This window comes from Spinacia oleracea, chromosome 3 (genome assembly GCF_020520425.1).
Source record: "Spinacia oleracea cultivar Varoflay chromosome 3, BTI_SOV_V1, whole genome shotgun sequence".
NCBI classification, from domain to species: domain Eukaryota; kingdom Viridiplantae; phylum Streptophyta; class Magnoliopsida; order Caryophyllales; family Amaranthaceae; genus Spinacia; species Spinacia oleracea.
The window spans coordinates 35,105,648-35,128,656 of record NC_079489.1 but is presented as its reverse complement, the minus strand read 5'-3'; the positions used below and the strand labels follow the sequence as shown (position 1 = coordinate 35,128,656).

The 23,009-nt window shown below is 37.4% G+C and overlaps 2 protein-coding genes across 8 annotated transcripts; both read right to left on the bottom strand.

Annotated features, from left to right (window-relative positions):
• Positions 1 to 929: 929 nt before the first annotated feature.
• LOC110786282 (glutathione S-transferase PARB-like) lies at positions 930 to 1,409 on the bottom strand. Its single transcript, XM_056839020.1, has one exon. It carries the CDS (start codon positions 1,407 to 1,409, stop codon positions 930 to 932), a length of 480 nt encoding a protein of 159 aa, XP_056694998.1.
• Positions 1,410 to 17,663: 16,254 nt separating this feature from the next.
• On the bottom strand, positions 17,664 to 22,701 carry LOC110786305 (cyclin-B1-4-like). 7 transcript variants are annotated; one of them, XM_056840115.1, is made up of 5 exons: positions 22,339 to 22,701; positions 21,999 to 22,079; positions 20,031 to 20,148; positions 19,456 to 19,566; positions 17,664 to 17,976 (listed from the first exon to the last, which is right to left on the bottom strand). In XM_056840115.1, the coding sequence occupies exons 1-4, from the start codon at positions 22,371 to 22,373 to the stop codon at positions 19,507 to 19,509; spliced, it is 294 nt and encodes a 97-aa protein (XP_056696093.1). In that variant the 5' UTR covers positions 22,374 to 22,701; the 3' UTR covers positions 17,664 to 17,976; positions 19,456 to 19,506. The 7 variants fall into 7 exon arrangements, 3 of the variants coding, with proteins under 3 accessions (XP_056696093.1, XP_056696094.1, XP_056696095.1); XR_008930305.1 differs by lacking the exon at positions 20,031 to 20,148 and having other exon boundaries at positions 21,999 to 22,059; positions 22,339 to 22,676; XR_008930304.1 differs by lacking the exon at positions 20,031 to 20,148 and having other exon boundaries at positions 21,999 to 22,082; positions 22,339 to 22,672.
• Between the last annotated feature and the right edge of the window lie 308 nt (positions 22,702 to 23,009).

Sequence of the window (23,009 nt, the reverse complement as noted above, 5' to 3'; positions counted from 1 at the left end):
CTTTAACCAAGATTTTGTCTCATTAGGTTTTCCCGGTAAGGTTCTGAATGAGGCAACATCTCAAGCCTACTATGAAGAATGATGTACTTTTTTTCCTTCACTAGGTTTTTATCCCACAGGGGTTTCCTAGGTTTTAACGAGGCATTATCTTCAATAATGGACATCAAAGGGAGAGTGTTATGACATATTATGTGGATGTCCATTATAACCCTAATTTCTTTCCGCAACATTCTAGATATTAGGGTTTATTGTTCTCCAAACAAACCATATTCTAATGTATGTATATATACCCCATTGTTTATGCAATAATATACACAATTTTTCTCTCTCAATTTCTCTTCCATTCTCACCATATTTCACAACATAAATTGTATTAACGTTAATTGTAAAATAAAATAAAAAGATCTAAAGGATATCTATCAATCAAATTTAATGACAACCAACAATAAGTCAAAAAGTAAAAATGAAAGTCAAAATCAAATGCTTAATTACAACCAAATATAATACATATTAATTACCTAATTTGCATTTTTCTTTCAAGTAATTTATTATCTTTCATATTTTAATATCGTCACAATTAATTAAATCATATTTAAGTTTAAATTTTTTGTCATTATTCAATCAAACAAACATAATAAAAAATCCATCCTCCAATAATTTGAAGCTTAATTTTCTTTAGATAAACGTTACGATTTTTTTTTTCTACATTAAAAATTTTTGTTTTCTTATATACTACGTATGTTCGTTCATACATCACGTGCATATAAAACTAGTGTAAGAACAGTACAACAGTAATGCTCGTGCTTCAATTCATACTCTTGAAAAAACCATGAGACATACGGAGTGGGAGTATAAATGAGGGAAAATATTAAGGAGATGTTGAACAAGCACATCATTATATGTCAATAATGTGGGTTTGATGTAATCCCTTAAGCTTGGTTCAGCAAAGCCATAGTCTTCTCCCAAGCAGGCCTAGCCAAGATATCCTTGCACCAAGCACTAAAATGGGAGCGCTCGTCGAAAACCTTCTTGACTTGGGTGTCCATTAGTATATGCAATTGAGGCAAGTGATGAAGATCAGCCAAGGTGAAGGTTTCACCACCTAAGTACTTAGACACACCTAAACGAGCCTCGTACACATCAAGGACCTTAGCTAACTTAGCCTCATTCTCCTCGACTATAGTCATGTCCGTTGATGACGGGTTAAACAAAGAAAACGGGTTGATGACAATAAGTTGATGACAATACGGTGACAAGCTTACATTAAGGGAGAGATAAGGGTGTTGTTTATGAGCACCAGATGTCATATCGACGTGAACAAACTCAAAATCAACCTCCTTTTCGTGAGCAGCAGCCACTACGCGGAGGGTGGCGCAGGAGGAAGCGCTACCATAAATCTTGATCCCCATGGCAATTTAGCTTATTGTTGGTTTGAGTTATTTGAGTAGTCAAAGGAGAGATATCGACAGAAAAAGATAGAAATGAGAGGGAGAATAATGAATGTATGTTGGGGTTTTGGTTAATGAGGAAATGGGAAGAAAATTAAAGTTGAGGTCGGGATTTGGTGGGTGCTCATTAAATGGGACTTTAATTTATCAACTTATGATGGAAAATATCTTACCTTTTTGTTATTTTAGGGAAAAATTCGGCTAGTATATTAAGTACGGGACAGGTTGTCCATGAGTACATAAGGAGCAATACTTTGGGGACAATGGTTCTCCCATATTTGCTCGTCTCCAAACGGTACTAGCCTAGCAAGGTGATGGGCTGCGAAATTACCCTCCCTTTTAACATGAGACCAACTAATGGAATTAAAATTCGTACATAAAGCAAAAATATCACCCAGCATTGAATCCAGGTCCGATAGGTATACTACTCCTTTCGACAGCCGATTGATAAGTAGTTGGCAGTCGGACTCCATCACCACCTCCTTTAACCCGTATCTCTTCCCCAACCTAACAACCATCACAACTGCTTTCGCCTCTGCAATGTCAGGGGGCCAATATGCCCTTGTGCGCCTCGTAGCTGCGAACAGAACTCCCCTAGAACAGTCTCGTGCGATCACCCCGAGTCCCACCCATCCTTCCTCATCCAGCGATGCATTAGCATTAATTTTGATTGCGTCGCCCGTGGGAGCTTCCCATACCTTTAAGCTGCGTCTCACCATCTGTTTGGGGTTAGAGTAGATTCGGTTGGAGTATTTACCTTGGTCTTCCACCCACCTAAGCACACGAGCTAACAGAATACCATTCGGTGTGATTTTATTTTCAAACACATACCTATTCCTCTCACACCAAATACTCCACGCCAAGAAGGCCCCCTTCTGTTTGGTCTTCATATCTAGCTCCTTCCAGCTTTCCAGGAGATTGCCCATCGAGCCTGCCGCTACCCAACCCGTCATGTTACTGCACCCACACTCCTCCCATAGCTCCTTAACCCGAATACAGTCGAATATCGCATGGCCTGCGCTTTCGTCTTCTACCTGGCACCACGGGCATATGGCATCATCCCTCATATACCGAGAGCATAACAGCTCCTTCACCGGTAGTGTGCCCGTGCACAAGCGCCACAGAAAGTGGCGTACTTTGGGACTCACATCCATTGCCCAAATCTCGACAAAGGCTCCATGAAAAGCATCAAGGTTGCAGCCCTTTCCCAACATGTATGAGGTCTTAACCGTGTAATCACCATCATTTGAGTATGCCCATGTAAGTTCGTCCCTCTGATTGCGCCAACTTAGTGGGATTGCAAGAATGCAGCGACGGTCACGTTCATTGAAATGTTCCTCAAGGACCCCAATATCCCATTCCATTCTGTCCACATTAATGATGTCTGTAGACACCTACTTTTGTCCCCATTCCCGAAAGGTTCGATGACGAGAACACAAATCTCCACTTGGCAACGCATCTCCTATAAAATAACGAATCTCAATCACCCTTTTCATTTCAGCCAAAACTGCTATTTATGGAAACCTGCTAAAGATAATAACTGCCGTAAAAGGTAGTTGTTAAAAGTGGAAAAGTCATAAAAGATAGAAACCTGTCAGAATTAGGTGTTGCACTCCAACATAAATCCTAAAAGAGATAGAATTTGCATTCCTGGTATAATTCGAAAATAAGAGTCACGTATGAACTAAATTCCTAACGAACCTAGAGTTCGTAACGGGCCCAGACGCATTCCGTCATAAGTTAATACGCACTAAAAGACTCGGATAAATCTCCCAAAAAGCTCCGTGTTCTAAGAGTCCAAATCTGACAAGAACTCGGCCCAGATCACATTTTCAACGCCCAGCCCTGGGCGCCGAAATCTTTGGCGCCCAGCCCTGGGAGCTGAAAATGCCTGGGGCCGTTTTATTCTCCGGATTCTTTTTGGATTCGTATCTTAAAATCTATCTTTCCACACACACAATTCCATAACCTGAGTATTGACTCTAGCCTTAAGCCTAGCCTCACGCTGCGAAATTGATCCGGCGTTCTGTCGCAATCGACCCAAAAGTCAAACAGAACACATCCTGCCCCTTGTAGCTGATGAATTAAGCCTAAATACTGGAACATTGCTTGGAAACCCGAGATTCGTTAAATAAAAGGAGAAATAGCAAAGCCAAGTGGTTAGTTTTCTGAGAACCGTAACGCACCTCTCAAGGGTGCGTTGTAATGTGTCCCTCATATGATTTAATCGCTTTCATCACCCTTTTATAAAATTGTCAAACTATTAACTTGATTGATCTATCACGCTAATAAGATAATACCTTGGATAATTGAATTATCATGCTAGGTACCTTAAATCAATCTAAATAAGATAATCACGATCGATTTAGTGTTATGTGTTGCATATTGCTAAAATCAATTCAGAATAGTTTAATAGTTTAACGCATGTCCCTTCAATTATTTATGCTGAGCTAGTAAGGATAACCTTGCTCTGGAGTTATTGATGAGCACTCCTCTCGGTAGTTACAGTCCCCCGAACTCTCAATCTCTACCCTGCGGGTGTACGTTGAGCGATCCCCACACCAGGGATCACAAGGGAACCTATGGTCGTCGTGGTCGAACATAATTGCACTCCCTTTATGTCACGATAACCGGATTTTGTCAGTTTTTCTCATTGTCATTAAAAATTGAATGACGACTCCTATATTACTAGTCGATTGGGTGTAAACTCACAGGAAATCCAATTACACTTGATCTGACAACGTCACGCCCACGAGGGACAAGGTCACGCATTAGCCTCGTGCTTTTTCGACCCCCTCACAGTGGAGACTCCGCTGGGGATGTTAATGTAATACTCGTGCTCGTAGGTAATCAAAATAGCCGAAGGGTGAAACGATCCTACCCCGTGTTTATTTCCCTATCAAGTTGGGACGACCTGAAAATCAGCATATGAATGTGAACGGACAGAACCGCATAACGAATCTTGGCTCCCTTGGCATGTTTCATCTCGGGAGTTGGGAATAAGGATACCCATCGCCACCGGGGGGGTGCATACACTTCGAATGTTGTCCACTCGGCACTTTCGCTAGTAGTACACCTATCCCAAACCCAATCGCTCGCCCACTAGGTCCCTCTCATTGGTGCATGCCCCCTTGGCTTACATCGTGATTGGCCTCTTGAGACGAAATTCGCTTGTGAATTCACTTCCCCGACCGGGGCATGTGTTGGATGGACGATAGAAGAGGTACCAAGCCGGCGCAAATATTACCCATGGAAGCCTATCATAAACTACGTGACATATTATTCTGCTTCATGTTGTAATGTTAGTTGTGTGTAGCGAATTATGTGATTGTGTGTGACAAATAATACTAGAAAACCAACGACCCTAAAAATTGCCCAAACATTCATAAACACCAGTTGGCCAAAGAGTTATACCGAAATACGTGTTCCGCAGCCCCGGGCGATCGCCACAAAAATAAGCGATGCCCAGGACAGCCTGTAACGGATCCCACAACGCCGCACAACGCGTAAAGGACGTTATTAGGCAAACACGCAAAATCAAGTCGTATATACGAAAAAAGGATACGCGAACAGAATACGAGTACCAGTCAGGGACGCATTTTCAGCGCCCCTGGCTGGGCGCCAATCATTTCCAACGCCCATGCTGGGCGTTGAAGTTGCTGCTTGGCCTTTTGGTCAGGCACAACAGCCTCGGTACCCACGCATAAAGTATACGTAGCAATAAAAAAAATCGTAACAAATTTGCTACGAGGACGTATGGAAAAAGGCACTCGATTCTAAGAACGACTTATAAAATAAATAACTCCTTGTGTCGTTGTTAGGCTTCCTATAACGACTATGTCCGGCACTAAAACCGAGCACGCTGATTAAATGACCTTGAATGTCACATGGGCAAAGTATTCAAAAAATGATGTTCAAATAAAGTTTTCAAGGAAAAATAATGTTCGAAAAATAAATAAATAAATCCGAGTCTAGACTAAGCTATGCCAAAGTACAATCTAAATCCTAAGTCTTAGTTGTCTTATACATAGAATCGGTCCTAATGCTTGGTGTCGTTCTGCAAGTTAGAAGGTTAAACCATATTGAGTCTCCCTTCCTAACATTTAAATCAATAAGCACCTATATGTAATTGTCATCCCTTGCTAAGAATCTACGGCCTCAATACTCTCTCTCACCAATAAAAAGAATATATTATGTAATTCAAGTACTTGCAAAATAGAAACAGTCATATTCTGAAAATCATTCCTCCATCACTGAAAAAAAAATCTCGTATAGCAACGGATATATAGCGACGGATTTATATCCGTTTCTAATTTAGAGAAGGAATATTCAACATCCGTCTCAAAATTTATTTAGAGACGGATATTGGATATCCGTCGATACTTTTATCGAGGGATTTATAAATTTGTCTCTAATTTACGGACGGATTACCAAATCCGTCTCTAAGTTAGGGACGGATTACCAAATCTATCTCTAAGTTAGGGACGGATTTCAAAATCCGTCTCTAAGTTAGGGACGAAATTCAAAATCCGTCCCTAATGTGTTTTAGCAATTTCAAAACGTAAAGTCCACTAGCAATTTCTCATAGGCTCTTCGTAGAAAGTTAGATCTAAATTTGAGACGAAATTTTAAAATCCGTCCCTAATGTGTTTTAGCAATTTCTCTAAATTAGAGACAGAATTTAAAATCCGTCCCTAATTTAGAGACGGAATGTTAAATCCGTCCCTAGTTTAGAGATCGATTTTCTAGCTCCGTTTCTAATATTTCTTTTAATTATTATCAATTTCACACATAGAAGTATACAAGTTGTATTTGGTGTGGTTGGTTAGAGTTTCTTCTCGTGACTTTGAGGTCACAAGTTCGATTCCCCTTATCCCTTCCCCTTGCAAAGCTGGAGCGGGTTGACCTAAGCAAGATTCCGAACCGGTAATGGGACCGAGTTGAACCGAACGTCTAACAATAGGTAGCAATTATTTTTACTTGCTAATTTTAGAGACGGATTTGTTAATCCGTCCCTAAATTTTAGGGACGGAATTTTGAATCCGTCCCTAAATTTAGGGACGAATTCAAAAATCCGTCTCTAAACTTAGGGACGGATTTAAAAATCCGTTTCTAAATTTAGGGACGGATTTAAATCCGTTTCTAAATTTAGGGACGGATTTAAATCCGTCTCTAAATATTAGATACAGATTTTATGGAATCGGTCCCTAAATTGAATTAGCGACAAGGTTTTTAATAACGGATGTAATCCGTCCCTAAATCCGTCCCTAAGCACACATAGCGACGGATTTGACCAATTTAGAGACGGATTTGGTCCGTCGCTATATGAGATTTTTTTGTAGTGCATGGTCGCACAACCCCCAAAGTGAGCCTAAGGTGTCAATACCATTGGCAAAAAAAAAGCCTCAAGGCTTATGATCACATTGGGTCACGACTATCATAGTCCTCTCGAGCCACTCGCTCCTTGAAGTACTTCTAAGTACGGACTAAAAGATTTTCCATGAATGCAACATGACGAACCATGAAAATACCCAAATCGGCATGCCATAAGGCTACCATTGGGGTAAAGCAATACACACTAAGAGGGAAGCCGCACTAATGATTCTAGTCTTGCAAAAATTAAAATTCGATCTTCCCAACTAACTACCTTGCCAACATTAAGCAAAATGGCGCATGACAAATGAACACCCAAGGGTTAAAATCTAAAGTGTCAACCAACGAAAGTTATGGTCCAATTAGCCTGAGTCCGAAAGTCGCTTGGTCAAGTATTATAGGCTTACGCCACGTCATTATTTTGAGTCTAGGCCACCTCCTTGTATTCATACACGGGTTATAATCAGAAAAATTAATGAAAGTTCGAGTCTAAATTACAACTTCCAATTAAATCCCGGAAACTGGAATCTGAAAAGAAGCAAAAATTATTTTCGATGTAATTCTTTCGTTAAATTTCAATAAAGTAAAAACAACATTTTGAATCTACGCTATTTGCACATTTTAAGAGATGACTAAATACGCTTGCAAAGTAAGACAATTTAAAGGTCCACCCTAGGCCTACTAAAATTAAAGGTCCACTATAGGTCTACCACACGAGGCTCACTCAGTCTCGCCTCGTGACTCAAAGACCACAACCATCTACCTTTTAGCTCAAATAAAAAGGGGGAGAAATCCCAAGCAAAAAGAAAAAAGAGAAAGAGAAAAGGGAGAGCGAAAAGAGCGAGCCATGAAATACTTAGCCCGTACCTCCCAAAGTGTGATATTTACCCAAGTAAACGAAGGAAAAGAATTGAGTCAACCAATCCAAATCATACCACAAAAACTACATAAAGTTCTACGATCTTCTACCCTTTCCAATCCTCATGCTTGACTAATACCTATACAAATTATTCTATCTCATTCAACCCATCTTTCAAGCCGTCTTGAGTCACGAATAAAAGAAAAGACAAATGAAAAGTACATTCTACGCTTAACGTAAAAAAAAAAAAAAAACTTTGCAAAGCGCCTTTAAAGTTCGTCTAAAAATAAAAAGAAGCATTTAGCGCACAAAAAAGATTCGCAAATATTTGGCACAAAACGAAAAGGAGCAGCGCAAAAAGACAGCCCAGAACACGTTTTCAACGCCCAGGCCTGGGCGACAAAAATAATAACGCCCAGCCCTGGGCGCCGTTCTTGCTTATCACTTTTCAACTCCTAATTCCTAAAAGTGTTCGTATATTTTCCTATATACATGCGGAAGAATAACGAACACTTGGGGATAGAAGATCATGTAAAATACGCAAAATACGCGCGCTCCAATATATTCGTACACTCATTTCACTCTATTTCAAACATTACGATTCCACTCGAACGTACTTGTTTAAAATCGGCATTCTAAGAAACCATTTTCTGGCTAAGAACTACGCAAGACCTGATTCAAAATTAAATCTATTTAAGGCGGATACGTAGGCAATCCATGATTCGGTTCAACCAATTTGCAAAAATGTTAAAGCCTATAGAATAACAAGAATAAAAAATAGAGTCCCTTATTGAAATTTAATTATTTGCAATCCAAATCGAAGGAAAAATTTAAGTCAAAGGAAGAATCCGAGTCATCAAGATGCCAAAATAAGCACACATCGAAAAATAATAAGGGCACGTACCCTTGCCAGAAGGAGCACTCACACTCCTAGGCACTTAGCCAATACTCAAAAGACCGCTTTACCTCAATTTAATGGGGGCTAGCGCGAGCTTCCATGACCTCTAAAGTACTCGACTTGACCCTCCCTAAAGCAAAGTAACTCACTTAAAGACCCTCTTTCACCACTAGACACAGTCATAATCGCCAACAAGTAGTAAAGGCAGTAAGCTTGCAGTAAAGAGGATTGTTCTACGGCATCGCCCCATCGTTCCTTCGAACTCAGGGCACCCGTTCATGGTAATTCAAATGCTTGCGAATCCCCTTTGAAAAAATCAGACATTGTCAATAGGACTTGGCACTTAACCAAGGCTCACCCTACTCAGACATATGACACGGGCATCTAAAATCGAAATCTGAAAGCATCATTAATGAGAAGACATAATATCAACTGGGGGCTAAAAAATTGAAATGAAAGAGCTAGGGAAAGAACTAAGTATACCTTGACCTTTTGTGCAGACATACACCAAGTAAATCTAAGACAATTTGAAAACGGTTTATATTCCCGCAATTCTGGAAATGATGGCCCTAAAAGCCTAAAGCATGTGCCACACGGGCACAAGTAATATCTTGACGCCTGCACCCTGGCTTCCAGCAAATCCTTAGACAGCATTCCGAAATCGTAACAGTATTTTGATTCACTCATGTAATCCTGTACGAACCCTTCTATAAGTCAACTTACTTAGGACACCTCGGATTGTACACAGTAGGCCTAGGATTTCAAATAATTCTTCGAACATAATAAAGTGTCGTTGGTTTAAGCTAAGTATGCGTTTATCTCGATGTTGCAAGTGAGTCAAAAAGATTTCTAAATATGATTATGGGTAAAGAAAGGCACATAGCTTTTGGTCAAGGCACACTTCAACATGTGACTACCTTGACCATGGCAATGTCGCACAATACGACGTTTACAAGAGAAGTAGCAAATCACTACTCGAACGTACCTCGCACTAAACAAGTCTGGTTCAAACTATTCATGATCCATCTCACCATGAATGCATAAAAACGTATGCTAAGCATTATAGCACCAAGCCAATCCCGTAGCTACAATTGGGGGCTTGAGAAAAACACTCTAAAAATGCTCGAAATGACGATTTTATCGCAAATTCTCGACGCTAATGCTATACACACGTCATAGGGGCACAATCCTAAGGTTTGATCGTGTAAAACGAACCTTAGAATGGCTACAACCCCTCCCAAATTCTAAGCGCTACTTAGAATATATAAAGTCACCCCACTAACAAGGGTAACTGAAAATCGCGAGTCACCAAAACTCCGATCAAACTACTGCACATAACGCTCGCCCTACAAGCGCCCGTTACACAGTCTACGTCGTTCCAAAGCAAAAGCGAAAGAAAAATCAAGGGAAAAAAAACATCTATGAATCTGTTAGGTTATGATTCATATGACAAAACATAAATCATGCGGAAAAATCATAAAGCCATGAAAGCATATTATTTACACATAATCATTTAGCATAGTTTAGATTCATACACTTTGTTGCGTGCCCTCCCTAGCTGCGCCCGAACCGAACAAGAACAAGTCTTTAGGACTCCAAGTGTCGTCCCTCCGTAGAGAGTCCACAGCACGTCCGGATCCGCCTTAAGCTTGATCAACTAGAATCGCCCTTAAGGTACTTGGAATTTTCGGCTAGTTGTAGGCAATTGTGTGACTGAATTTTGCTCTCAAAATCACTTTGAATACTTGAATACTCGATGTAAATTATGAGCCCTTAACTCATATTTATAGGCCATGGAATAAGTAATCGAATCCTACTAGGATACGAATTAGTTAAATTAGAATCCTAGTAGAATTCTTATTTAATTAACTTATCTTTTAGGATTAGGAATTTAATCATTAAACAAATCCTATACTCTTTAGGTTTCGTATGTGAACACAAACTCTACACGAGTATGACCCGCAAGCGTGCAGGCCATGCCCGCGCGCAGCCCACACGGCCGCTCGGCCCACGCGAGCTACAAGCCCACGCGAGCTGCAGCAATGCTCGCAGCCTACTGCGCGCGCTGCGCGCGCTGCCACGGCCTGCTGGGCCAGGCGTGGCCTTGCCTGTTCGTGTGGCGCGCATGGCTTTTTGGGCGATGGCCCGGCTTCGTGCTGGGCCTTTCTCTGGCAGGCCTCGTCCGATGCTAATTCGTACGATACGCTTCCGATTAAATTCCCGATTCCGGAATTTATTTCCGACACGAACAATATTTAATATTTTCGATTCCGGAATTAATTTCCGTTTCGAACAAATATTTAATAATTCCGTTTCCGGAATTATTTTCCGATTCCGATAATATTTCCGATTCTGACAATATTTCCGTTTCCGGCAATATTTCCGATTCCGACAATATTTCCATTTCCGATAATATTTTCCGATACGTACCATGTTTCCGTTTCCGGCAACATCTACGACTTGGATAATATTTATATTTCCGATACGATCCATATTTCCGTTTCCGGCAATATCATCGTTTTCGGAGTATTCATTTCTTGCCTGTGACGATCTCAGCTCCCACTGAAACCAAGATCCGTCGATTCCGAATATCCATAGATGGAGTATTTAATGCCATTAAATACTTGATCCGTTTACGTACTATTTGTGTGACCCTACGGGTTCAGTCAAGAGTAAGCTGTGGATTAATATAATTAATTCCACTTGAACTGAAGCGGCCTCTAGTCAGGCATTCAGCTCGCTTGATCTCACTGAATTATTAACTTATTAATTAATACTAAACCGCATTTATTAGACTTAATATTATATGTATACTTGGACCAAGGGCACTATTTCCTTCAGTCTCCCACTTGTCCTTAGGGACAAGTGTGCATTTACCTAATTCCTTTGTCGCTCGATGCTTGATCTTGAAGATAAGGTAAGAGTTGTCATCCTTATTATGTCCAGAGGTGTTTCTCGGTTTCAGAGTTCAACTGATCAAATAAACAGATAATCATAGCCTATGATTCATCCGAGCACGGCCATGCATTTCACAGTTTCTAGCTCTCCGAGTGGCCTTGTACAACTTTTAAGCATCTCATCCCGATTTATGGGAGGACAATCCCAATCTTGTGATCTTGAGATTAGACTTCGTTTGATAGGTGATTACCTGAGCGTTGCCTTTATAGCTTCCTTTTACGGTGCGACGGTTGGTCAACGTCAAAGTAACCAGTTCTCAAACAAGTAATCTCAAATCACTCAGGTATTGAGGATTTAGTGTCTAATAATTTTAATGAAATTTACTTATGACAGATTTTCATCTCTTACTGTAAAGTTTCATAGGTCTGTCCGATACTAGTCTTCCCAAAGTAAGTATCTATGCAAATGATTACGACATTTCCATGTCCACATAGTTCAAGAAACAGAACTACTAGTCATCTTGCATTCTAGTTGTCTAACGTTTTCTATGTGTCCATCTTTATAGAAAACTCCGACCAGGGACCTTTTTCAACTTTTGACATTCAAGTTCACTTGATAGACATTTCTTAGTCACATGACTGGTCCTGACAGTCTATCTTGAATATATCGTCAAATTTGAAGGGACTCATCATTTAATACTAAACCAAGATTAAATGGAATATGAAAATACATTTCATATATGATAAATGTTCAACCCCAATGTTTTACAACCATGGGCCTCGAACCCATCTTTAAAACAGTTCATGGAATTTAAAGCTATGCTTGATTTCCAGTGCTACAATGTGAGTGTTGCCTCTCACTTGTTGCATAGGTTTAGTTATCATGCTTTGCCAATCTTAATATCCTTTTCATCGAATGTTCTTTGAGATAGGATGATAAGATCTTTTGAGTTTGTTTATTGTGTGATCTAGTCTTTCTTACTTCAATAGTGGTTCTACGCATTTTGCAATGAAAAACCATTAAGTCAACAGACATGTGATCTACCCAAGTTCAGTGAAGAACTCTTTAACATAAACAACCCTGTTTCATCGCTTCTTAGGCAATAATTACTTTTACTTCAACTGTATAGGTTGCTAGTGATGCTTTGTTTGGATTTGCTTATCCAAGAAGTTCACAGATATGTGGAAGACTTTCCAGCTGTATCTTTGGAACATAGAAATTAATATTTTAATTTCCCACGCAACAACTCATGGTCTCCAAGACTCCAACCCATGTTGCCATTTTCAAAACACGATGCTCTATAGCTCGTCCTTGCCAATGGTTAACTCCAAAGGAATCTTGCTTGATCCTTTGCCAGTGTTTACGCGTGTAGCATCAATATTTAGCATATCTTTATTTCCTTGAATCAAGAACTATTCTATGTAACTTTTCAAGTACCATAAGTTTTTCTTGATCTCAATGTAGTTGATCTTTCACTTAGATCAATAGAGACTGGTATATGTTCGTCATGCCTAAAGCCATACGATACATTTTTGGCGATCCTCATATTATATCATACATGATAAATTCTTTTGCAGAATAATTCCCAATTGAATTCTATTCATGTAACTTTAGCTCATTCAATTTCAGCAGACACTGAATCCAGCTATATTCTTTGACATATAATATAGGTTTACGAATCTCACTTGGATCCTCTGATGTTTAACTTAGTAAATGCTTATACATAGTTCAAACATTCTTTACTTAGATTTATTCATATGGGTCGAATATCTCCAATGGAGTCTTTCGTTTTTGATTTATTAAATGCCATTACTTAATCCAAAACAATATAATAAGATCTTTGTAAATAGATCTTAATACCCAGTATGTACTAAGTTTCGCCTTGGTCCATCATTGATGAATAGTTTCAAACCTAACCTTTTAGCATTTAAATGTTATTTCACAATAGAGAGGTATGTGTGTGATACACATAGGACCAATTAAGTTTTATGTACTCCCACTAAACTTCTTATACATCTATAAGAATCATGTACATTTTATGAAACTAAAATACTTATTAGCTTCACTAAAATACAATTCAAATTCCCAATTGCTTGCTTAAATCTGTACTTAGATTTCATAAGCTAGCTTTTCTTTTCAAGCATTTATTTGGATCCACAAATCCTATGACATGCCATGTACATAGTCTCTTCCAACATTTGACTGAGGAAGATGTTTTGTCATCCAATTGCCATATGTACCAATATGCAATCATTGCTTGAATTATAGACTTGAGAATTACGATTATGCATGAGGTTTCAACACAATACATGCCATGAATTTGCTTGTAACCTTTAGCAACTAATCTAGCTTTGTGTGTGAACACAATTTCATGTTTGATGGTTTTTATCCTTAAAACCAATTTGCAACCAATAGGTGTGAAACTATTCTTGCAAATTAACAAAATTTCAATTTTGTCATCAAAACATTGAGTATGTTTTATGGCCTCTAACCATTTAAAATATTTGAGTCTATATATGGCCTCTAAAAATTTTAGGGAATCTAGGCTTCGTCATAGCTTTCTTACAGGTCACAAACTCATTAATCTACATGATAATAGTTTGACTGCAAGTTGTAGGTTTCTTCACTATCTAATTAGAAGAATCGCATAGCTTCAGTGACCTGAACTCCATGTTTCTTTACTATCTAATAGAAGAATCTCATAGTTTCAGTGACTTGAATTCTATGCCTACTTGGGTATAGAACATCAAACAATAGAATATCAATAGCCACTTAAAAGTCCTTTGAATATTCTGTTCTCCTTGAAGCACTTGTAAAGTCTTCTAAGAGATGTCTATTCTTTAAATCCACTTCTAAAGTCCTTAAAGAATACATGTTCGGATTTTCTAAAGAACTTCGAAAAGCCTCCGGAATGTCCGTTTATGTTTGTTGTTCGCCTCGAAGACTTTCGAGGTCTATTTTCTCCCACTTGTCATTTTGGAAACGAATCTCCAAAAGGACATTATTTCGAGCAAACAAACATTATGTTCTCAAAAATTCGTCGTAGGAACAATACCCTTGTGTCTCATTTGAATAAATCACAATGAAACTTATATCTATACTTGGGCCTTAGTTTGTTGAATAACAAACACTAAGCTCCCACTGAGTTTAGGAACTCTTTAGATATATTATGAAAAGATATTCTGAAATTACTTTTCAATAGCTTTGACGAATTTGGTTTAGTTTGGTGGTAGTTGAGCATTTTGTTTTAGAAATTATAGGAAAAGTCTTTATGATCCATCATTGATCGAATCATGTACTAATCGACTTCGATCATTCCAACTTAGATATGCCATATCTTATGGAGCTAGATTGTGAATTTACTACACACAATCATTGATGATCATTCTTGACTTAAGTAATCATCAACATGATCTAACCTAGATCTTTATGATTTCTTGCCAAGTGGGATTTATACTTCTGAATCTTTGAACTAGCCAAACAGATTCAAACTTATATCACATTGAGTAAATAAACCTATATTCACTCAAATCTGTGTGAAATAATAAAGTCATATAACCTTTCTTTAGCTTTGAACTCTATCGTCTAGGCGTTCTAACAATAGTTCATATCTTTTGTTACTTTCAACAAGTAAGACTTGCTTGTCTTAAATTGATCTAGAAATCAATCAACTTTCAAAAGTCCATCAAAATAGAGCTTTTGAATGTTAACTTGTTGACATGGTCCAAGTAACAATGCCAAAGATTAGTGGAACTCAAATCAAGAGATTGATTTGAACCTTGTAAAGTTCTTATTGTTAAAGAGTTGTTTGTTTTAATCAAGCATATTGACTCAACCCGTAAATGACCATTTCATTCAAATAAACAAACAAACAAGCATTGTTTTTGTTCTTCTGAATGTGAGTCTTTCTGTGTTTGAAGCAGAAATTTAGGTATGTTGATTATGGAACAAAATAGTCATTAAGTTCCAGCCTTGAAAGGACTTAAAAATAAACTAGATGATCCTACAACTAATGTAGCATTGCCATGCTTCATTTCCCACTTGTAGGCCATTAGTGTAGCCTATCTTCCATTGTTTGAGTTATTACCGAAGTAAGAACCTCAAGCGGTATATGATACCAAGGAAGTTTGATTGCCAGGTCACTTCTCTTTAAACATAAACTTATAGGTAGAAACGGAATCGTAAATTCCTTTCATTTGTTCCTTATTTTCCTATTTCTTGTACCCTTTCTTATAGTCTTAAGAATTGACTTCTCTAGTGTTGACTTTTATACTTTGTTAGACATGTCCAATGTCATTTTATCAAAGTTCTTACCATTAATGTTGAATATTCTGTTTCAACTAGATGATCTTACCAGAAGCTTCTAAAGTTCTCTAAGCATCGATCTATTCGAATGTCTAGGGACTAGACTCATTCGAGAATTAAATGGAAAAAGGATTTTAGGTTGTTAACCATTGGTAAAGCTGAGCGTTTAAACTCAATGCTTTATGATCTCAAAACTACATTGTATTTTGAATTCACAAGCACCAATCGGTTTGCCATTCGACTTTGATACTCGAAAACAACCATAAAAGTCGCTAAAAGAAACGTACATTTTAAATTGCTCATATCTCTCATTTCCGTGAATCGTTCTTGGATTCACTACCAATCGAGGAAATTTACTGTTACCTTTCTAAAAGGATTTATTGCAGTGCAAGATATTTAATTATAAACAATAATTAAAACATACATTGAAGCATGCAAAGTCTAAACATTTATCATGAGTAATAACTTAAAAATTAAAGCAATCATGCAATTTAAACAAGTTATTAGCATTTTATTCGATTTTATTGTTCTGGCAGGTGTGAATAAAATGATTCCAAGATCCTAAAATCCATTGAAGAATTAAGCACATTATGTATTTAGACTCAATTCTAAAATCTTTTAGGTAAGCAAAAGCCTTTTTCTAATAGTCTAGAAACTACTCTTGGTTGATAGGTACGTCTAAGAACTTATTAGGTAAACCTATCGATTTTGCCACGACATAAAAGGACTCCTTACTTATATCGTTGAGTTTCACCAAAACTAACATGTACCCACAATTATTTGTGTACCTTACCCCTTTAGTATCGATAAGTAACACCTCGCTATGGCGGAAAACTATAACTAAGATCGATGAAGAAAGGATATCCAAGTAAGTGTTATTTTGGCATGGCACCTTTTAACTCAATTTTTAAGTTTGGAACTTAAGGCTCTTACTATGTTGGTTAGATTTTAAGTGAACTAAAATCCTTAATCATGCAACATAATCAAGCTTTGATCTCATGCATATTTAAGACATATTTAAAAGCAATAAATAACTTAAAACATGCATAAGATAAATGTAATCTAGTATGACCCGACTTCATCTTGAAGCTTCAACTTCAAAGTCCGTCTCGAAAATGGTAACTTCGTCTTGAATTTCACCGTGGGAGGCGCCATTTTCTTCAAATAGGATAAGCTATAATTAAACTAATTACAACTATTTGATGGTACGCATACCATATTTGAATTAAAAAACAATTTTGGTACTTTAGACCAATTACATTCAAATTAATGGTACGCAGACCATATTTTCTATCCTATTTGGGCGATACTAGTCACTTCATAACCTGCAAAACAGTACATATACAATATATACACTACTACAAAACGCGTCATTTTTCGACGCTTTTTTGGCTATTTTTCGACGCCGAAAAGCGTCGAGAAAATTTTTCTCGACGCCCCAAGCCAGCGTCGAGAATTTGGCCGTAGAGAAATTCTCGACGCCCAGAGGCGTCGATAATCTCGACGGTGTTTGTCGTCTACAGAATATTTTTGTCGCCTTTCTGCGTCGAGAATCTCGACGGTGTTTGGGGTAGCTATATATTTCTCGACGGTCATCTGCGTAGTAATGTTTTTTGCGGGTTTACCAACAATTTTTTGCGCGAATCATGTTTTGACACTATATAGCCTCGAGAATTTAATTTAATTTATTTTTCCCTTTCATTTTTGCCCGAAGCAAAATCAACCTGAAACTAATTAAAACTAAACAGATGCAATTAACTATATAGAAATTTATTATCCTAGCTTGCTAATTGTTATCCTTCTCTTTGGTAATAAAGAAATTTATTTGCCAAAAAAAGAAACTATATATAGCACAAAAACCTGTAAAATGACAACATTATAATAACGTAAAGATACTAATATATATTATATATATCTAAATGTAATAATACATACTAGCTCGCTCCAAATTATATCATCAAATTAAGTTTACCTATTATCCAAACTATTAAATTAACTAGCTAGTATCTCAAACACAAATTTAATACCCAAAACATCCTATCTACTATTATAATATTATTATTCTAAAATATCATCTTCAAAACAAAGGCCACTCAATACAAAGTTCAAGAATATCAGCTTCATAGTTGAAGGAGCTATGCATCACCACTTGATTCTTTTCTTCCACCACCATTATCTCCAAATGCATCCTGAACCTTAAGAAAAAAATATACAAACGGTTAGTAATAGTTTCTACTAGGGGTGTTCAACTACTCATTAGGGTACCCGGCTTAGCGGGTAGTCAAAATATTGCCCCGTGACCCGACCCTCGAAAACCGGTACCCAGCTCGGGTACCCGATTATCACGGGTCGGGCCGACAGGGTACCTGGTTTTATTTTATTAATTTTAATTTCAAAAGTCAGCTCCTGTAACATAATTAATTAAGTTATCCATAATATTTTAACAAGAACATTGACTTCTGTATACAACAAACAACACCTATTAATATGTAACAAATACTTCATCCATCCCTGCCATAATTTTGAGATGTAGAGACAGAAAGACAGCAACAAGCAGAGGCAACAACAGTAGTTGTTCAGAAGCTTAATTTAGTGAATAGCAACCTTCAAACCAAAATAACACAGCTAATTAATGCTCACTTGTAAATTTAGTAGAGGCAATAGATATCAATGAACTGGGAAAATAAAACCACCAATTAAGGAACAAAATACACAACTCAGCATTTTATCATTGTCAAACTCACGCAAGATAACATTTTATACATAATTCACATAATCACAGCTTATCAACCTCACCCAAGAACATTAAGCCTAGTTGTCCATATAATCAACCGCATTTGTCTTACCACCTACAACTAGGGAGATACCTTACATTGTACAATTGAGAGTGACCCAAATCACAAGCAAAGTGCTAACGAATATTTTCAGGGGCTTAAAATTGTAAAGTGTCTTAGGCCAGAGCCAATGGGTGTCTACTTTGAAATATGAGTAAACCACTAGCAAAAGCAAGCATGTCTAAACCAATTATTATCACATAGAAATCTCAAGAATCATCCCAATTACTACGGCAGTCTATAACCTGTAGACAATCAGGTCCATGACGAAGTTCTACAGCTAGCTTGTCAAAAGACACAACACTTTTGTAAAAGAACACAAAGGGTTTAACCGTTTAACAACACGAGCAGGAAGTTTACTCGTACGAATTCAGAAGGCTTTCGTTGCTCAGCAATTTAAGAAATTTAATGGTTGCTAAGAAACAAAAGAATTACTTTTACTCTAATGGTTGCATTGACAATGGCTTTCTACAATTTAGTAGAGGAATTCTATGCACATCACAGACTAGAAAGAGAAGTCCAGGTGTTAGGAGGTGGCGTGCTCAAAATAGCAGTCACTTAATAAATCAGTAGAGCTCTTCTAAATCCTACAACAAACAGGAGGAACAAAGTCTTATGGAGCTGCTGAAGTGCCTGAAATGCATGAAATTTTGTACAGAGAGAGTATGGCCTCTGACTACACTTTACATTAACAGAACACGGGTATTAAATGCAGAACTCATAGATGGTCAGAACATTTGCTAGTATAGAGAGAGTATTAATTTGGAACGCAGGGAGTATTATTTTTGAAATTAAAAAAAAAAGAATCTATAAATATTGAGTGTAAGTGAAGAAAATTACCAGAACATAGGTAGTAAATGCGGAACTCAAAGATGTCAGAACATTTACTATTCAATGCACAGAGGAATACTTGAACATAATCTTCAAAAGTTTTGAGCAATGGAAAATTATCTGAAATTAGAGAGCATAACGAATGAAATCATCCAAAATAATACGGAGAGCAAATCATTTAAATTAATTTGAAGCAAATCAATCGGTTCATAAAATTTCTAGGAAAACTCAATTAATTACAAGCAGATTAACAAAGAGAAAAAAAATCTAAAATTTGTAATATTTTTTTTAAAAATAGCAATAGTAACATAAAACAAAATAGATAACAGTACTACTCAGAGTTATAGGAAGTGTATGCTCAAATCTAAGTAACACAAAAAAGTTCAGTGCACTAAGTCTTGTACAATAGACAGCCGAGGCAGTAACCATTGATGGACAAAAGGAAATGGAAGATGATTCATCAGAGCATGTTCTACATCTTCCATAAAGAACATAAAATTTTAAACCCAGTAAGAGTAACTGAATAAGAATTAAAATTTCCCAAAAACTAGACAGGTTTATGCATTTTTTAGACTAATACTCACTTCATTGTCGGGAATCCAGGCCTTGATGTAGCGCGTAAGGAAAACATAAGGTTTAGGAACAATTAAATACCACTCTATCTTGCCTAGTATATACTCCCTCCGTCCCATAATTATCTTCCTGTTTGACCGAAAACACGGATTTTAAGAAAAGTGGAATATAGTACATGAAAAAGTAGAATAAAGTACAAATGATGATTGAGCTGTATGGAAAAGTGGAATAAAGTACATGTGAAAGAGAATATAGTACATGGGAAAAGTGGAATATGGTACATGGGTGGGGTTTTTAATTCAATTTTAATTAATATCGTACATGAGAAAGTGGGGACCTTAGTAGCCAAAATTAGAAACAGGAAGATAATTTTGGGACGCTCGTTTAGGAAAGCAGGAAGATAATTTTGGGACGGAGGGAGTACAAAAGACAAGACTAACCGCAGTGAAGTATATTCTCTACTCAAACAATGCCGAATACCAAGCAACTAATTTTTGCTACTTTAATCTTATTTGAAAAATAAAAAAGGCTCCAGTTTCAGTTCCAAAATTTCCACCTGATCTGACCAACATTAGTATTTTCAAAATGAACAGAGTGACCTATATGCCAATTAATTAGGTACGCTAGTTTTATAAACATAAGAAAAATATAATATTTCTACATCTTACATGATAAACACAATTACAGATTTAGTTATAAAAGAAAGTCGAACGTCAAACTTTAGTCCATTTTCTACATGAACTAAAGTTCCAGCTATTTCTCCCATTTTGCTTGAAATTAGAAACTGAAAGCTTCCTTGCAATTAGAAACTGAACTGAGAGAGGGTGCATCGTATTTTTACTTTCAGTTAACGTCCCCAAATGCAAAATATAACAAAGTCACAATAGCCAAGCAAAATTCTCCTATCAACTCACGCCAACAGCCAAGCAAAATTCTCCTATCAACTCACGCCAATAGCCAAGCGAAGTTCTGCTAATAACCCAGGCCAACAAGTAAGGCATAAAACAGTGTATACAGTAGCAGGTTCTAGCAGCATTAAAAACAGTTAGTACAGAACAGGACCTGATCATATCACCTAAACAATATTAGAGACCTTAGGTTTAGCCTGCCTTTTTTCCCTTGGCCTGGCACACCACGACCTACGACCTATGTTTTGTAGTAGGCCGATTAATTTTGGACAAGAAAATGTTACTTAGAGAACATCATCTTTTCTAGTTTCACTAGTTTAATAACTGCTCCCTTCAACCAGATAATCAATGCCTCAAAATAAATGATATTTGAAATGCCTCACCTAGATAGTTGATGATGATAAGGCCTAAAATTAGCTACCAAAATAAACACAAACAGGGCACCAACAGACACATTTCTGCAATGTCATCCTCATTCAATCTGAAATCAGTGCCAATTTACTAACCTAGCCATTACATTATAGATGAATTTGCAGCTCAATATCATAAAGTAGTTGAATTTCAAAGTTAAAGTTTACTAGTGATATATAAAGACTGTGCAAACTAAAAATTTTGTGCTCCTACACATTGATTTTGTTTGTTTCTCTTCTCACAACAGAGAAAATTCAACAAGCTAGAGTGACTCACCCCTGACCCTGCTTGGCAACAGTAAAAACAATAAACTACAATGTTTTCATTGTCTGTGAATTCAATTGAATGAATCTCCCGACTATCAAAGTTGCCCGATTCTATAGTCCAGAAACATCAGAACCCATTAGTTCAATCATTACGATCCAACAGAATGTATTAAAAACCAAAAACGGACTCATACGCTAACACAGCAATAGAGCAAGACATAGGAAGATTCAACATTGCCCCCAAACACCCACCATTTTATGCAACAATTGCAACTCCAGGATCATTTATTTAATTGAAGTACAAAGTAAAATTCATAAGAAAAAAAATGAGCATTATCAATAGTTATTAGCTGAAAAAATGGCAAAAAAATTAAATATTAAAAACCCAACAAACCTTGATCCTGTGCTTGGTCTTTGGAGCATCTGTCGTATCAGGTTTGAATTCATAATAGAATCTGCGGATTGTTCAGGGTCCCTCCTCATCATCATGAATCAAACCAAAATAATAGAAACAAAATCAATAACCCTAATTCCCAAAATACTCGACAAATTGAAGAGAGAAAACCAATTTTTTTGAAACAGAAAAAAAAAAGAAACTCATAAACACAACACCAGATCTATAATTCACCAGGAACAAAACAAAGGGACTCAAATTCATCTTAAAGGGTGTCGATCCTTAAAAAAATTTAAGGAAAAAAATCTAACATTGAAGTAAAATAAATAAATACAATTACCTGGAGTGAATAGGGTCAACACAGAAAAATCTCATTTTTGATTTAGATTTAAAAAATAGTAGATTTCTGCAGTATTATTGACGACGGAGCGACGGTTTGAGTAGCAGTTCTTCCATGAGCTCCTCTTTTGTGCTTCTTTTTCAATGGCGGCGAATTAACAAGTGGGGAAGATGAAGCAGCATAGTATTAGGAGAGAGAAACGAATTTGGATTTTCCCATTGATGGATTTGAGACGAGAATTTATTGATGCTTTTCAAGTTCCTGGAGGATAGGGAGGAGAGAGAAGATGAATGGGCGGGTGGCTAGGGTTGATTAGTATTGGAGTTTAGATTTTTTTAGGGGGGTTATTTCTTTCAACTGGCGGTTAGAAACCCACGTGACTAGCACAGACGAAATCTCGACGCTATGTTTTGTCGACAAATACGTAAGACGCAAACCAGCGTCGAGGAAACGCGGATTCTAAATTTCCTCCCAGCGGTCTTCGCCAGCGTCGAGGCAACTTCGTCGAGATTTACCGTATTTTGTAGTAGTGATACCATTCACCCATTCATTATCATGAATGGCCCACATAGCTAGTTAGTATAACACGTTATGCATCACATAAATATTTGCAGCAACTGATTAAGGGCACCAATAATCTACCAATTATTCAGTCCTTATTAATTTTAATC